Here is an 18266-nt window from a genome sequence, read left to right as displayed (position 1 = left end):
TAATTCTATTTATACATGATTTTGTTAGTTAAAGCAAAAGAGAAACATTCTAAAGTTTTTGTAATCTCTGTCTCATTAGAAAAATGATAAACTGTTTGTGATATTCTACTAAGTCGCATCATTCTGCCAAACCCTTTTATGTGATAGACCATATCCTGTAATTTTGAAGTTTGCATGTTATGCATTACAAGGCACCTTATAGAAACATAGAAACATAGAAGATAGGAGCAGGAGTAGGCCATTCGGCCCTTCGAGCCTGCTCCGCCATTCAACAAGATCATGGCTGATCATCCAAACCCTAGCACCCGGTCCCTACACCGACAGCCATCCCACCCAAGCCCTATCCCCGTAACCCCGTAACCCCACGTATTTAATCCCCCCTAACACTAAGGGCCAATTTTTTATCATGGCCAATCAACCTAACCCGCACATCTCCTCATCTCGCCTCTGGTTCTTTTGCCAATCACCTTAAATCTGTGTCCTCTGGTTACCGGCGCTTCTGCCACTGGAAACAGTTTCTCTTTATTTACTCTATCAAAACCCTTCATGATTTTGAACACCTCGATCAAACCTCCTCTTAACCTTCTCTGCTCTAAGGAGAACATACATTTCTGAAAGGTCCAGTGTGACAGATTTTTCCCACCAGTTCATCATACCCAAGAGAGGGCTCCATGGAAGAAGTGTTTAGTCCTCTTGAGACTTGACAGACCTGTGTAAATTCTCCTGATTTGGATAGCAAGGGGCTCGATTTTCAGTGTGTCGTGGAGTCGGGGTTGGAGGTGTGCGAGGAGTTAAAATCCCAAAATCGGGGGTCCCGACCCCATCCCGCCCCCAACCCGCCTCCATGCCAGTTTCAAAGGAGGCAGGTACCCACCCTGCACTGGGACCCGTCTCCCCAAGATGGGAAGGGGGTTAGTGCCAATTAACTGCCTGTTAACAGGTAGTTAACAGGCAGTTTTTAGCCTAATCCCTATTTTTAAGCTTGAACTGTGGGATTCCCGATGGCTCCAAACCATGCCAAGTTGGAGGAGTCTGGCCATCGGGTTGGAGGGCTTGGAGGGGTTGAGATGTCGGTGTTCAGGTGAGTGATGTGTGCATGAGTGCAAAGGTAAGTGTGTTTGGTGTGTCTAAAGTGATTAAAGAAGTGTAAATTACCTGTACTTACCTTTTCAGCCTTCCTTCCTTTAGGTTCGGGGAGTCGCTCATCTCACCAGCACAGAAAGCAGAATGGCTGCGAACTGTCAAAAGTGACAGCCTGCAGCTTTCTGTGCAGGAGAGATTTCTAACTGAGTCTGTGGAGAGGGACTCATGTTAGAAGTCAGGCTGTCAGTGTTTGACAGCTTCAAACAGCTGTGAAACGCTGATATTTCATCTGTCAAAAGGTCTTGACAGATGAAATTTCAGTCTGTGACATCACCTGTTGCCGGGTGGCCCTTAATTTGCCTGCTGAGCCCGCTGGGTGGGCCGCATCTCGATGGAGGCGGGACTACAACCCCGAAAGTTGTAGTCCCGCCTCCAACCCGACTCCTGAATGAAAATCCAGCCCTAGGAGTCTATTGCGGATTCTTCACTGTCCTGTGTCTCATCTCTTACTCTGAGATAGTTATGGCCTCATGAATAGATATGGTGGAGCTGGTTAAATATGTTTATGTTGTCTCTGTAGAGTTGTCATCATGGATTTAAACTTAGTAGACAGTGGAAACTGATTAAAAACTGCTTCAAATGCCTGAGAATCCGAGAGTAATCTATGCAGTTAAAATGTATCTGAGGAATATTTGTTTTATTCCTGTGTCTTGCTGACTATATAAAGTGACATTAGCAGACTGATTGAAGAAGCAATAATGAACAGTACTTCAAAAAAAATGAAATAACAACAGAAAATGCTGGAAAAACTCAGCAGGCCAGGCAACATCCGTGGAGAGAAATTAGAGTTGACGTTTCGGGTCGAAACCCTTTTTCAAAACTGGAAAGGAAATAAAATAGATCAAAGGCAGGGCTGCGATAGAACAAAAGAAGTAAAGGAGACATTAAGAGGTATTCAAAACCAGACGAGATGGTAATAGGACAAGTGGAGACAAAAGACGGCTGAGATTAGGTGTGAAGTGTACTGGCAGGGTGAGACAGAGCTGCCATGTGGGAGAGAGAAAAAAAAAGGAAAGGGGGGGGGGGGAAAGGGAAGACCCAAAACAAAGGGGTGGAAAAAAACATAAGTAAAAATGTAATAGGGGCCGAGGTTATGATCTGAAATTGTTGAACTCGATATTGAGTCCGGAAGGCTGCAAAGTACCTAATCGGAAGATGAGGTGCTGTTCCTCGAGTTTACGTTGAGCTTCAGTGGAACAATGCAAGAGGCCAAGGACGGTGAGTCCGAGTGGGAATGGAGCGGTGAATTAAAATGACAGGCGACTGGAAGCTCGGGGTCACCCTTACAGACTGAACGGAGGTGTTCCGCAAAGCAGTCACCCAATCTGCGTTTGGCCTCCCCAATGTAGAGGAGACCACATCATGAGCAGCGAATACAGAAGACTAGATTGCAAGAAGTACAAGTAAATCACTGTTTCACCTGGAAGGGGTGTTTGGGGCCCTGGACAGTGGGAAGGGGGGAGGTATAGGGGCAGGTGTTACATCTCCTGCCCTTGCACGGGAAGGTGCCAGGCGAAGAGGAAGGGCTGTTGGGGGTGATAGAGGAGTGGACTAGGGTGTCTCGGAGGGAGCAGTCCCTACGGAATGCTGAAAGGGGAGGGGAGGGGAAGATGCGTTTGGTGGTGGGATCACTTTGGAGGTAGCGGAAATGGCGGAGGATGATCCGTTGAATGTGGAGGCTGGTGGGGTGAAAGGTGAGGACAAGGGGAACCCTATCGTGGTTCTGGGAGGGAGGGGCGGGGTGAGGGCAGAAGTGCGGGAGATGGAACGGACACGGTTGAGGGCCATGTCAACCACGGTAGAGGGGAATCCTCGGTTGAGGAAAAAGGAAGACATGTCGGAAGCACTGGTGTGGAAACTGACATCGTCGGAGCAGATACGGCAGAGACGGAGAAACTGGGAGAATGGAATAGAGTCCTTACAGGAGGCGGGGTGGAAGGAAGTGTAGTTCAGGTAGCTGTGGGAGTCAGTGGGCTTGTAGTGAATTTTGTCGATAACCTATCCCCAGAGATGGAGACGGAGAAGTCGAGGAAGGGAAGGGAAGAGTCAGAGATGGACCATGTGAAGGTGAGGAAAGGGTGGAAATTGGAGGCAAAGTGAATGAAATTGTCTAGTTCGGGGCGAGAGCAGGAAACAGCACCGAAACAGACATCAATGTATCGGAAACAGAGGTGAGGGAGGGGACCTGAGTAGGACTGGAACAAAGAGTGTTCCACATATCCCACGAAAAGGCAGGCGTAGCTAGGACCCATGCGGGTACCCATAGCAACACCTTTGATTTGGAGGAAATGAGTGGAGTTAAAGGAGAAGTTGTTCAATGTGAGAACAAGTTCAGCCAAGCGGAGGAGGGTGGTGGTGAATGGGGACTGGTCGGGCCTCTGTTCAAGGAAGAAGCGGAGCGCCCTCAGGCCATCCTGGTGGGGGATGGAGGTGTAGAGGGATTGTACGTCCATGGTGAAAAGGAAGCGGTTGGGGCCAGGAAACTGGAAACTGTTAGTGGCGGAGGGCGTCCGAAGAGTCGCAGATGTAGGTGGAAAGAGACTGGACAAGGAGAGAAAAGATAGAGTCGAGATAGGAAGAGATAAGTTCCGTGGGGCAAGAACAGGCTGAAAGGATGGGTCTACCAGGGCAGTCCTGTTCGTGGATCTTGGGAAGGAGGTAGAAGCAGGCTGTACGGGGTTTGGGAACTATGAGGTTGGTGGCCGTGGGGGGAAGATCTCCAGAGGAGATGAGGTCAGTGACAGTCTTGGAAACGGTGGTTTGATGTTCGGTAGTGGGGTCATGGTCCAGGTGGAGGTAGGAGGAGGTGTCGGAGAGTTGGCGTTCAGCTTCCGCTAGGTAGAGGTCAGTTCGCCAAACAACAACAGCACCACCCTTGTCAGCGGGTTTAATGACAATGTCAGGGTTGGATCTAAGAGAATGGAGTGCTGCAAGTTCAGAGGAAGGTAGGTTGGAGTGAGTGAGGGGAGCAGAGAAATGGAGACAGCCGATGTCACGGCGGCAGTTAGCGATGAAAAGATCTAGAGAGGGTAAGAGGCCAGGGGGAGGGGTCCAGGTAGAACGGGAATTCTGCAAGCGGGAGAAAGGGTCAGTCGTGCGGGGGGAAGACTCCTGGCCAGAGAAGTGGGCACGGAGACGAAGGCGGCGGAAAAAGAGCTCAACATCGTGGCGAGCTCGAAATTCATTGAGGTGGGGGCGTTAGGGGATGAAGCTCAGGCCTTTGCTGAGGACTGATCGTTCGGGGTCAGAGAGTGGAAGGTCAGAGGGGATAGTGAAAACGCGGCAGGGGGTGAGATTGGGAGAAGGGGGGTCAAAGGAAAGTGAAGGGGAAGAAGGTAAACTGTTGTTTACGTTAATTATTTCGAAAGAAGCCGGGGGAGAAATTGGGTTGAGGCGCCAAAGTGGCGCCAAGTTCGCCTGGGCGCTGATTTTTGCGCAGCGTTCGGAGCATTAACGAACGTCAGAAATTCAGTTTCAGCGCTCCTAGAGGGAGACGGGGCGAGGCTCGAGGCGCTCTGCGTCCCTCTTGGGGCGCTGAAACTGAATATCGCAGCGCAACGTGCTGCAGCGCCACACGCTGCGGCACGGCACGCTGCGGTACTGCAGGCCTTCCTCCCATTGTTAAGGGGGAGGGGCCTGCAACAGCGCGATCCCCGATCGCGAGTGCCGGCAAAAGAACCCGGCACCGAGGAGAAGTGCCGGGCTCTCGGGAAACAGCCGGCAATGCCGCGGGGGGGGTGGTGTCAGGAGGCCGGGGACGGAGGTGCTGGCAGGCGGCCGCTGAAAAAGGCGGCCGCCCCGCACCTCCACCTTAACTTGCGCCACTGCCGGCACAGCAAGGCCCCGTGAACCGGGTGCGGGTAGCGAACGGCGCTACAGCGGCGTTCGCTACCAAATATCGCGATCGGGGCGCAAATGGGGCGCTGCGCACACCGATGACGTCATCGGTGGCGGCGCAGCGCTACAGCCTAACGCCACCATTAGCGCCCCCACTGAATTTCGCGGGAGGCGCGGCCAGTGGCGCTACAGCCACTGACTGCCCTCTTTAGGCGCTAATAGGTGGCGCTACATACCCAATTTCTCCCCCGCCATGTTTTATACTTGCCAAACTGCTGAGACTTCTGGGATCTAACCTCTCTCCTGAGTATTAGTTTGAAATACTGGGCAAACATGCACTTTGGCCATAAAAGTATTGTTAGGCACCTCGGGGCATTTCTGGGGTACTTAATGACCATTGCTTATGCTAATCTAGTTTCTGAGGAGCTACTCATTTAAGTTGTTAGTCCTTTGCCAATAAACCTGCAGTATTTGTTGATTTAGGTGTCAGCCTTGGCTCAGTTGTAGCATTTTCGCCTCTGAGTCAGAAGGTCATGGGTTCAAGCCCCACTCCAGCATATTTGAGCATGTAATCCAAGCTGACACTTCAGTGCAGTTCTGAGGAAGTGATGCACTGTTAGAGTTCCTGTCTTTTGGATAAGATGTTAAACCAACGCCCTTTCAGGAGGGGGTAAAAGGTCTCCTGGCAGTATTCGAAGAAGAGCAAGGGTGTTCTCCTGGGCAATATTTAATATTTATCCCTCAACCAACATCACAAGGACAGATTATCTGGTCATGTGTCTCATTGTTGTTTGGGGGATCTTGCTGAGGCACAAATTAGCTGCCACGTTTCCCTACATTTAAACAGTGACTACACTTCACAAGTGGTGCCACTATTTAAACGTAGGGAAACGCGACATTGGCTGTAAAGCGCTTTGGTACGTTCTGAGGCTGTGAAAGGCACTTTATCAATGCAAGTCCTTTTAGATTTTTCAAAGTCAATGCTTGGAGTCGGAAGCAAGGATTGCGTTGCAAAGAATGCATCTTAGTATTTAACAGCTTGTATCACTATGAAAAATAGTTCTAAAGCAATCACGGTTGGGGTTTTTTCAGTTTGGTTTTCCCACTCATTCCATGAATAGCAGTCCTCGCATATATTAGTATATGTAATGTGCCTTATTTCCACTTTCTGAGATGATAGATTTGAAAATTGCAGCTAACCTCTGATTGTGTGTCTTATTTTGATGACCGTGATAAATGAAGACAGCACTTAGCTAAATTTGCAGTATTAAAGGCCCAGACACGACGTGGCTGCACTTAATGTTACATAACTTTTGTAAATTGCCTTAATGACTACATCATCAGAATATCACCTCATCAACATTTAGTCATTTAAAAATGTTTGATATCCAACTGCTATTCTTTATAGAATATTGAAACACTTTTTTTGTTCACACTGAGACTATTTTTCTTTCTTTCCAGGATGATAGCAAGCCTTCCAAAACAGGCCAACCTGTGGTGCTAATCTCATTACTTACCTGTGGATTGATTCTTGCCGCAATGATTCTGGCTGCGTACTATTGCAAGAACAAGCGGAGTTGGAGCCCACAGAGCAAGAGACTGGTAATTGTCTGATGCACAGAGAAGATTTAGTGGCATTCCATAACAGTGGTAAAAACAAAATGGGAAACATTATAGTAAAATGTATCGAATGATGCCAGTAGGGTGTCTTGGTGTTGGTGAGTGTGTACACGGGCAGAGAAAGGTATGTGTGGTGTATGTGGGCAGAGAGCAATTTGTGTAAAGTTCCTAATTTCCTAAAGCATTATCAGAATAGTGACCACTGCTGGGGGAGATTCATCTGCTGAGCATAGTATCACTAAAAGCTTCACATTATGTTAGTGGCTCTGTTTATAGTGTACAAACATATTAATATGAACACAGCTAGAAAACAATCTTTTGTTCAGTGCAAACTATTATGTAAACATACAGAATAAATGTTCCCTTTAAAAGACTATCTATTAACTGGACGCCTACTATTTAAAAAAAAATGTATTCATTCATGGGGTGTGGACATCGCTGGCAAGGCCAGCATTTATTGCCCATCCCTAGTTGCCCTTGAGAAGGTGGTGGTGAGCCGCCTTTTTGAACCGCTGCAGTCCGTGTGGTGAATGTACTCCCACAGTGCTGTTCAGGAGGGAGTTCCAGGAGTTTGACCCAGCGACGATGAAGGATCGGCGATACACTTCCAAGTCAGGATGGTGTGTGACTTGGAAGTGGTGGTGTTCCCATGTGCCTGCAACCCTTGTCCTTCTAGGTGGTAGAGGTCACGGGTTTGGGAGGTACTGCCGAAGAAGCCTTGGTGAGTTGCTGCAGTGCATCTTGTAGATGGTACACACTGCAGCCACGGTATGCTGGTGGTGGAGGGAGTGAATGTTTAAGGTGGTGGATGGGGTGCCAATCAAGCGGGCTGCTTTGTCTTGGATGGTGTCAAGCTTCTTGAGTGTTACTCCAAGTATAGACTTCTTTACTCTTATACTCCAATCCTTTTGTAATAAAGGCCAACATACCATTTACTTTCCTAACTGCTTGTTGCACCTGCATGTTAACTTTCTGTGATTTGTTTACAAGGACACCCAGGTCCTTCTGAATACCAACATTTCCCAGTCTCTCACCATTTAAAAAATATTCTGCTTTTCTATTTTTCCTACCAAAGTGGATAACTTCATATTTCTCCACATTGTATTCCATCTGCCCTGTTCTTGCCCACTCACTTAACCTGTCAAATCCCTTTGCAGCCTCTTTGCATCCTCCTCACAACTTGGTTTCCCACTTAGCTTGGTGTTGTCAACAAACTTGGAAAGATTACACTCGGTCCCCTCATCTCAGTCATTTTCCACTATATACATTATTTCATTGCAGTACAACAAAAGCAATATACTGCGGACGCTGGAAATTTCAAATAAAAACCGAAAATGCTGGAAAGACTCAGCAGGTCACGCAGCATCTGTGGAAACAGAGTGAACGTTTCAGCTCGATGACCTTCCAAGATGCTGTCTGACCTGCTGAGTGTTTTCCCGTACGCTCTGTGTAAAGTAAAGTTTGCAGCTATCAATATTTGGTCATTTTACTTTCTGATATATGTAATATTGTTAATGGAACTACAAAGAAGGAGCTTCCAGCCCAGAATTTCAGTGGGGAGCTCGTGCAAAATTATTTAAATTGTTTTTATTAAAATATCGCTTCTAAACTCCTTGCAAACAGATGGCTGGAATACTGCGCACTGAAAATGTGGTTCTAATCATATTCAAGGAGGGGGGAGAAGGAAAACTTAAAAAATGACCTATTTGTAGCACACTGATCGTATATTTGTCATTTTCACTGCTCCTTCCTGAATGTTATAAAGTCTAGTGAGGCTGGTACCCATCGACCTACCCCCCTATTCTGCCCATGTGGATTAAGAGCATTCCTACAGTGGGCACCATCCTGAAATTGGCCTTACCTGCTGGAGTGTCATAGCACCATTTAAAACTAGTGTAGATTAGTAGCATTTCTGGGAAAGCCAAGCCATGATCACCTGTTACTTCACGTCTAAGGCCGCGAATTTAATTCTGGAGGCGGGATGGGGGCGGGAGAGCTGGTATCCGGGTTCCGGTCCTACTCCCAGTTGCATCCGCTCTGCAGACGTGATTTTCCCTTGATTGTCCTTGTTAAGTCCACCCTGCAGGCTTACCGGCCAATTAACAGGAAGCAGGTCTGATGATGTCATTTGATAACGCGTCATCAGCCGGTTTCCTTAAAGGGACCACGTCCACATTGAGTTTGACAGTTGTTCTGTCAGTCTTTGACAGCATTGAGGTGCTGCAAACACTGACAAGCACTGCACAAAGGTGAACGCTTGCACCCAGGCTCTCCAATGACTCCCTCCATATGCTTATGGAGTGAGTCACAGCACGCAGGGAGGTTCTCTTCCCTTCCAAGGGTGGAAGAGACCTCCCCAGGGCACCAACTTACCTTGCACCTCCATCCAATCCTCTTTATCTACTTTATCACTTCCCCATCTCACTAGCCACCCCTCACACTCACCCTCATCCTACTGCAAGTATACCAACTAACAACACACAAGGGTGGGCACTTTAGAGGTTTAGCCAATGTCCATGTGAAGTTTCTGGTAATGTGTTGTCATACAGTGAAATCTCTTTTTCCAAAAGTGCCCCTTATTGGACAGATCTGAGCGCACCTTGAGAAGTGTCTTACTGAGTTCCCATGATTGTTCAGTCATAACTCCACCCCCCCCGCCCCTCCCCGCTATAGTGTTGAGTGTGCTTGGAATGGCTTGGACATTAAAGTGATGCTTCACAGTGCAATTTTGTCAGGGGCTGATCCCCTGTGTCCAGTGCAGCATCAGGTAAGTGAGGAGGAGGTTGGTGTTGTTGTTGGTAATGTTGGTGTGCCTGGTGATGTTGGTGTTGGGGCTGATCGTGGAAGGATTCGGAGGACCAAGTTCTGATTGTTTCATTGGCTCCGATGTTGCTGGAATAGATGGCAGCTGCAGGTGAGGTGACAGAAGCGATCTGTCACTGGTGAGAGAGGTTCTCCCAATGAGGTGGCACTGGACATACAGTTGACTCTAAACACTTGTAAGCTAAAGAAATCTCTATATGTATTTAAAATGCAGTAACCAACAGTTTCTGCGCTCTGAAACTGACCATCTGCAACATGGCATCCTTTACACCACTTCTGCAGCTGTCAGCTTATCAGATACATCAGAGCAGACTCAACTCACACCAGGGTGAGCTGGCGTGTTCCCCGAACAGCGGGTAACCCATGGGGGAGAAGGTAAAATTAGAAGTAAGCCTCAAAATAGTCTTAAATTGGCTCTTAACAAGCCATTTAAGTAGCTGCATTGTATCCCCCGCCGCTTGGTGTTGGTTCAGTTCTCCGCTGACAGACCCGACACCTGACCTGGGAGACTTGCGTGGAGGCGGGTTGACAGCGGCTTTCCTACCCGCTGTCAATCTTTGCTATTTTGACAGCGGACCCGCCTCCAAACCCGCCCCCTTAACGCTATTAAATTTGCGGCCTAAGTGTTAGCCCGTGACTCAGTGGGTAGCACTCTCACCTCTGAGTCAGAAGGTTGTGGGTTCAAGTCCCACTCCAGAGACTTGAGCACAAAATCTAGGCTGACGCTCCAGTGCAGTACTGAGGGAGTGCTACACTGTCAGAGGTGCCATCTTTCAGATGAGACATAAAACCGAGGACCTGTCTGCCCTCTCAAGTGGACATAAAAGATCCCGTGGCACTATTTCAAAGAAGAGCAGGGAAGTTATCCCCGGTGTCCTGGCCAATATTTATCCCTCAACCAACATCACTAAAGCAGATTATCTGGTCATTATCACATTTCCTACATTCCAACAGTGACTACACTTCGAGAAGTACTTCATTGACTATAAAGCGCTTTGCGACATCCAGTGGTCATGAAAGGCGCTATAGAAATGCAAGTCTTTCTTTCTTTCCTTCTTTCTTTCACACTGCTAAGCTCCATTGCATCTCAAATCCCAGTTTCCCTCATTGTCATTAACTGTTTATGTAAAATTAAGCGGAAATCTGAAGGAGGAAAAATACATTTTCACCGGCAATACTGTGTGGGAACCCGGTTAGCATTTTAAGCTGCCACTAATGAAACAGACAACAGCTTTGTCACAGCTTTATCTGGCTAATTCGTCATGCTCACAAAACCTAAGAACTAATGTAAATATGTGTTTTGCTTTCCTTCCAAAGTTAATTTGTGTAAATTAGTCATACCGCTGGAAGGTATTGCTCCCTGCTTTAGATTCTGGGGAAGGGTAGGACAGCAGCACACTGATGCTGATCAAATAGGTAGTGAGAGCCCCCTGGTGGCCTCCATCAGATCTACAGGAGAGAGTCAATAACAATCAAATAACCTTTACTGTACCAGAGAGGGCTTGTGTGGGAGTGCTTGGAAAACTGAAGCCGTAATATATTTACTTAATCTCTTGTTATCTCGACTGCTCTTATTTCATTTGAATAGACAGAAGGCAGCAAAAATAAAAAGTACATTAAAAGAAACAACAGGAAAGAGGCCAACTGCATTAGCTGGCTTAGGCACAGCAACTCGCACCTGGAGGCTTCCGGTTATGACTGGTTAAACAGTGAATAATACCCAGATTTGAATTCTATTAAGTACTGTATAAAATCCTGAGCTAGCTCTAACCAGGACAAACAATGGCCAGAATTTTTTTTAGTATCTTTTTTAACCTCCTGGAAGTGATAATAATCACCACTTAGGAAGGTTTAAATATCCACCCTTCAGATACCTAGGAGCCAATTTTCATGGCCGGTGTCCGCAGTAGTAACAAATATTCCCCAAACCTAAGCGGGAGTTCGGTTTAGATCCATTCTACCACTCCTGCTCCAAATGTCATTTGTATACAGGGTAAGATTTGAGTTGTGTCCAATAGGAGAAGCGATTTAAAAGAAACATAGAAACATAGAAGATAGGAGCAGGAGTAGGCCATTCGGCCCCTCGAGCCTGCTCTGCCATTTAATGGGATCATGGCTGATCATCCAAACTCAGTACCCTGTCCCTGTTTTCTCCCCATATCCCTTGATCCCTTTAGCCTTAAGAAATATATCCAACTCCTTCTCGAATATATTTAATGATTGGCCTCAACCGCCCTCTGTGGCAGAGAATTCCACAGGTTCACCACTCTCTGGGTAAAGAAATTCCTCCTCATCTCAGTCCTAAATGGCTTACCCCTTATCCTTAGACTGTGACCCCTGGTTCTGGACTCCCCCACCATCGGGAACATCCTTCCTGCAGCTAGTCTGTCTATTCCTGTTAGAATTTTATAAGTTTCAATGAGATCCCCTCTCATTCTTCTAAACTCCAGCAAATATAAGCCTAATCGACCCAAAAGAGTCATTAACGAAGTGGTGCAACGATTAACTTCGAGCCACGTCCTATATCTGCTACCACGGAAAATCAGGTGATAAATCATACATCCTCCCAAAATTTCCCAATTAGACTATCCAGACTATCGGTGGTAAGTTTTCTGTTATTGGCATTAGATCCTGAAAATACATATCTGAAATGTGCCCTACTTCCAGGAGGTTAATAAAAGCTATTAAACAATTCTGGCAGTGTGCCTGCTTCAGGTTACTGCCTAAAGCTAAATCCAGGTCATTGTTTGTCCTGGTTAGAGTTAGCCCAGGTATCCTAGGTGGCATCTGACAGTTTTTTTTGCCTTATTTTCATCTTTTAAAAAAATACTAGTGGATCTTCCAAGACATAGATCACAGTGAGTTACTGTGTCTTATAACACTGACAAAACAAGTCCCAATGACAACCATCCTTCACACTCCCAGTAAAGCACGAGATGGCCCGCAGGAGGGTTACTCTGCCTTGCTATTTCTTCCTGACCTCTGTCCCCCCACTTATTAGATTTTCTCTCTCTACCTGCCTCCATCTGAAGAGAGTCTCTCTATCCCTCCTCTTCAACAATGTCCCTCCACATGAACAAGTTCTTTCTCTTCATCACCACAATAGAGCACTTGTCCCTCATCCAAACAATCTGATTTGCTTCTTCTCACTGGGCCTACCAATCACCAAACCTTTGCTCCACTGGAGCGAGTCCTAGCAACACTCCCTCCACCTTAATTGTCTTGTTTGGGGTGTGCAGAGGCTCCTCTGCAAACAAAGGAAACACCAGTGGAAGTCTGAGATCCAGCACATCAGCTCCAGATCTAGTTTGTGGCCCTTGCACCACATCTCCACCAGAATTACTGTGGGAGTGCACCAGGAGGATGTAGGGCTTTCAGGCCCAAAGATGTAAGCACTCATCAATTTAAAAAAGAAAATTCACAGCTTTAACAGTCATGATGTAGAGAATGGTCGCCATAGGTCAGGAAAGAAAAGAGAACTGATGTGGATTTTGCACCCACCCTATTTTCCAGAAGGCACGATAGAGCAACTAATTGGCTAATAACAACTTGGCTACCCAGTTTATCTGGATTACAGCCTAAATCACAAAAAAATTTCCAATGGGATTATACTGGCAGCATTGTCTTTTAAAGAGGCAATCTCTAAATATAATTGGAGATACATTCAGGTGCCTAACAAGGATACAGAACATTCATCAAAGCAACATTGCAAAGAATAATCGTCAAGTGACTTCAGATAACTACACAGCTCCTATTGTTTGCTCTTTGAATTTAATAGCAGTGAAGATCAGCCCCTACGTAATCAATAAATCTGTCATTCCTGTGTGTTTCAGTATTCCATAAAAACAAACTGTGGAATAGGTGTACATAAAGTCTGGGAATACATAGAACCCTCTGGGAATGGCAATTGCAGTCTCAAAGGTTACTGTTTCCTTGTTTGCCTAACTTGGGCCCAAATTGGAACCTCTTGTCAAATTTGTTTTGTTGAAAAGATATATAGACTCTTCTGCATTAAAATTGGGTTCTTTAAAGATTAGTGAACAAATACATTAGTATGAAAGTCCTTTGCCAATTATTTTAAGAGAGATATAACCTATTTAAAATAAATTGGTTAATGCCTACAATTAAAATAGCAAATAAAAGAACTTAATACAAAGACTTCATCGGATAATCTTCAAAGGGTTCAATTTCAAGGCACTGTGAGGGGAGTGAAATTTAATGGACATGTTACTTTATTTACTGAAATAAAATATCAAATTGTAGCTCAAAGAATTTGACTCCAAACATGGTTAAAACGAAACTTTCAACACTTTTAGAATTGAGATTCATATCCTGGCATTATGGTTCCCCCTCCCCCCTCTTCCTATAAGGTTAGGAAACGGACTGTACCATTTTCAAGTGATTAGTCCGGAAATTTATAAAATGTAAATTGGGCACCAAAAGCCTATTTAAAAAAATCTAGGTCTGATGTTCTAGAGGTCATTAGTTATTAAGGTGTAAAATGAATTTGCATCATTAGTTAAGAAAAGAGAGCTAAGGCCATGATCTCACCCAACAAGCCCCTATTCTGCCCCCCCCCACTCAGTTCTTGACTTGGCAAAACATGGCAGTCTGACAAGGTGTTAACAGTCCAAGCAAACTCCAAAAAGCGCCCTTTATGAAATCACTGGCCGAGCAAAATCATCAGCAGCTTGGCAGCACAGAACAACCAATTATAGACATCCTCAGCTCAGCAGGAGTGCGCCGGCAACACATTCAGTTTGTCCTTTCTCTTTTAAGGATGAGGAGCCTGATGCACAGGATCATGATAGCACAATCTTTTCTGTCACTTCAGAGGACCAATCAGATGCACATGAGAAGCCAAAACTGAACGGGGAAGCACAGGAGAACGGGGAGAACCAAAGAGCTGCGGCAGCAGCAGCGGCAACAGGAAACGGCCACCAGAGGAAAATAATAGAGGAAGCGGACACAGAACTGTAATCCATGGTGGAAAGAAATCAAGGTCTCAGTGTCCGATTCTATAATTTATGACTCTTTGACAGGTACTATACGATTGGCTGACAGAACTGAACATAAACCATTTAATTTTTAAACCGAAATTAAAAACAGTTGCTCGCAAATAAAAAATGACAAGGACTGTCTATTAACTCTGTGCCCTGGTTTACAATTCAGTGTCGGTAAAAGTGGCATAAAAGTTTCTTTTTCTGTGACAGGTGGTGAACCTTCTAGTTTAGACCAGTTTGAGCAAAAAATAATCAACAAGATGATTGAATGCGTATGAACTTAATGTATACGACTGGCGCAGTGGATGAGTGGCACTGTATATCTAATGAGGGTAATGTGCAGGGCTTTTTGAAGCTCTACATTGAGCCAGTGCACAGTGCCATCCATCATTTGATGTAAGATCCTGAAATGTTCTGTTCCTCATCACTGCTATGCCTCAATTTGATGGGTATATTTACAGATAAGAAAATAGCATGTCACGTCATATTACATTCATTCCGAAGCAAACAAAAGTTAATCAGATGCGCCATTGATTCAAATAGCGAAGTTTCCCCATCATCCAAATAGCATTGGAAGACAAACCAAAGACTGATCTTGCTGAAAAGGCAGCCTTTTAGGGACAAGTATAAGAAAAATGTTATTTTGTACAATCAGAATAGATGAAAGTATTAGGAGCTCTTTTATAGTTATAATGAGATAGTTTCTCCCCCCCAATCCCCCATTCCTGCCCCCAATCTCCCATTCCTGCCCCAATCTCCCATTCCTGCCCCCATCCCCCATTCCTGCCCCCAATCCCCCATTCCTGCCCCCAATCTCCCATTCCTGCCCCCAATCCCCCATTCCTGCCCCCAATCTCCCATTCCTGCCCCCAATCCCCCATTCCTGCCCCCAATCCCCCATTCCTGCCCCCAATCTCCCATTCCTGCCCCCAATCCCCCATTCCTGCCCCCAATCCCCCATTCCTGCCCCCAATCTCCCATTCCTGCCCCCAATCCCCCATTCCTGCCCCCAATCCCCCATTCCTGCCCCCAATCCCCCATTCCTGCCCCCAATCTCCCATTCCTGCCCCCAATCCCCCATTCCTGCCCCCAATCTCCCATTCCTGCCCCCAATCTCCCATTCCTGCCCCCATCCCTGCCCCCAATCTCCCATTCCTGCCCCCAATCTCCCATTCCTGCCCCCAATCCCCCATTCCTGCTCCCAATCCCCCATTCCTGCCCCCAATCCCCCATTCCTGCCCCCAATCCCCCATTCCTGCCCCCAATCTCCCATTCCTGCCCCCAATCCCCCATTCCTGCCCCCAATCTCCCATTCCTGCCCCCAATCCCCCATTCCTGCCCCCAATCCCCCATTCCTGCCCCCAATCCCCCATTCCTGCCCCCAATCCCCCATTCCTGCCCCCAATCTCCCATTCCTGCCCCCAATCCCCCATTCCTGCCCCCAATCCCCCATTCCTGCCCCCAATCCCCCATTCCTGCAGGGAAGTGCCTGACTTTCTCTCAGTAGCCAGCCACACTAAACTGAAAACTCATCGCACACAGTGAAATCATAGGCCCTAGAGAAACGCATTCCCCTTCATTATATGTTGTTCTTTGAAATCCTTGAGTAACTGGCCTGACGTTCATGGGTGTTCGAGAATTACCTAAAGACCCATGAAAAATCTGGGAATGCATATAACCCTCAACCGCATCCTCTGTGGCAAGTGAATATGTGTCCCCTAGTTTCAGGCTGTATTAGGTGTTTGGATTACTAACCTCATCAAACAGAGGTGATAAGTGATAAAAATGAATGGAGTGCCGGCTGGCTGACATGTTCTTAGGTGACACATGGAAATGAAGTAGCTTAATAAAGAATTCACAACAGTCAGCTAGATACATCCCAAGTGGCATTATTAGGTGACACATTAATGTGCACAGAGCACTGAATGAAAACCATTCCCCTCCAAATAACTTTGTCCGCAACAATCTTACATTAACTATTCCATCTCACCAATTTCACTGCAAGTATTCTTTTTGAATATGTCTGCAATCTTGTAGCAGTGGCAATCGTAGGAAATCGTCCTGCTGTGCTTACAATGTCACTAACACAGCGAACAGAGAAAATTATCTCCACCGATTCAAAGTGCTGACAGCTTCAGGAACATAGGAACATTTCACTCCAGTTACCACATTACATTCCTCAAGCTCTTTCCCTACATTAGTGTCAGAGGGGCGTTTGTGCCGCATTGCTTGGTGCTGGGCTCAGCGATTCCCATACAGGTTTACATTCGGGGTCGCCACTGACTGCGGGAGGCCCGTGCTTCGGGAACCTGCGCCGTAAACATTCCACTGCCGCAAAGGCAGAATTACTGAGACCTGTTCAATTTCCTTTTGAATAAAATGTTTTACGAAAAGCTCATCTCATTCTGAGAGCTGACCTATAGTACCAGATTTTGTGAATATAAGCAGATTGGAACTGCAGTACTTTCTACATATAACGTTCCGTCTGGGAGCCATAAACACATGTTATAGCATACTGTAAACAACTAGTTTCTAATCATCAGTTTGAGTGTTCTAGATTTAATATTCAAGATAATTTAATGATCACAATATATTTTTCTTTACTGTACTAATTCCACACAACGTGATCATAGAACCATAAATGGCATTAGTTATATCCAAAGTGATATACCAGGAATAAATAAAGCAGGTGGTTCCTGCGTCAATGGACTATATTTTAAAATAAGAACATAAGAAATAGGAGCAGGAGTAGGCCATTTGGCCCCTCGTGTCCATTCCGCCATCCAATGAGATCATGGCTGATCTTCTGCCTCAATTCCATTCACCGGCCCTGTCACCATATCCCTTGATGGCCCTTACTAGTCAGAAATCTATCGACTTCTGTCTTGAATATACCCAATGACTGAGCCTCCACAGCCCTCTGGGGTAGAGAATTCCAAAGATTCACCACCCTCTGTGTGAAGAAATTTCTTCTCATCTCAGTCCTATGGTGAATTTACTTTTGCCTGAGGGAATCCAAAGGGGAATTCATGCCCTAACTTATCAACTCCTTCTGCAAGGTTTCCAGTATCCTTAAAATACTGAAAAGTGGATGCAGTGTTTAAATTGCATATGTTTGATTATTGATACGCAGTAAAACTTTTACACCTTGCTACTGACACCCTGCAGCCCTCAGATTTTTCAGCAATGTGTCCTCCTAATATGTGCCTCTAAAGTTTGATCCTCAGACCAGATTTTGGTATATTTTAAAATATGAAATGCATTGTGGCGAATGTTTCAATCTGTTGTGGTGCTTTTTAAAAAAAAACAAATTGTTAAATGCATGTTTTTTGATTAAAAATGACAAAACATTGTTCAGAGAAGTATTGCCTGTAAAAATATGTTTTGCCTCAGCTTCCAATTTCTCTCAGACTGCGGTGTTAAGATTACTAACACGTAACTGCTCACTGTGCTAAAGTGTCCAAAATGTTTTAACATTTGTCTGATAAATATGATTTATACTTCTAAGCAAAAATAATAAAGATGGTAAAAAAAAATGTGATCTTGTGCAGAACTAATTGATTGCAAAGAAGCACTCTCATACTTACTACTGATGGTAGCATTGAATAGATTCAGCACGAGACAAAATATCTGTTCTATTCAGTGCGTGAAACACAATTATTTGCCACCATTATTTATTGAAATGCCAAGTTAAGTATTCGTCCACCATGTTGACACACCACCATGAATTGACAGGAGCACTGGGGCCTAGCAGCCACACACCTCCCCAGTTCTTATACCCCATTTATATTATGGAAGTACCAGCGATGGCAAAACAATGTGCCATACGTGCCTCTTGGA

The 18266-nt window shown here is 45.7% G+C and overlaps 1 protein-coding gene across 1 annotated transcript in view; it reads left to right on the top strand.

Annotated features, from left to right (window-relative positions):
• cd34 (CD34 molecule) overlaps nt 1-17965 on the top strand; it is a 72013-nt gene extending 54048 nt beyond the window's left edge. The window contains exons 4-5 of the mRNA XM_086011308.1: nt 6442-6582; nt 14203-17965. Of these exons, the coding sequence (XP_085867434.1) occupies nt 6442-6582; nt 14203-14403 (342 nt within the window). The 3' untranslated portion in view covers nt 14404-17965. The remainder of the gene's footprint in view (nt 1-6441; nt 6583-14202) is intronic.
• Nucleotides 17966-18266: the final 301 nt, after the last annotated feature.

This window comes from Somniosus microcephalus, chromosome 18 (assembly GCF_052327205.1).
Source record: "Somniosus microcephalus isolate GS21.2 chromosome 18, FLI_Smic_1.0, whole genome shotgun sequence".
NCBI classification, from domain to species: domain Eukaryota; kingdom Metazoa; phylum Chordata; class Chondrichthyes; order Squaliformes; family Somniosidae; genus Somniosus; species Somniosus microcephalus.
Note: the sequence above shows the minus strand (reverse complement) of the source record. Positions and strands in the feature narration are given on the sequence as shown.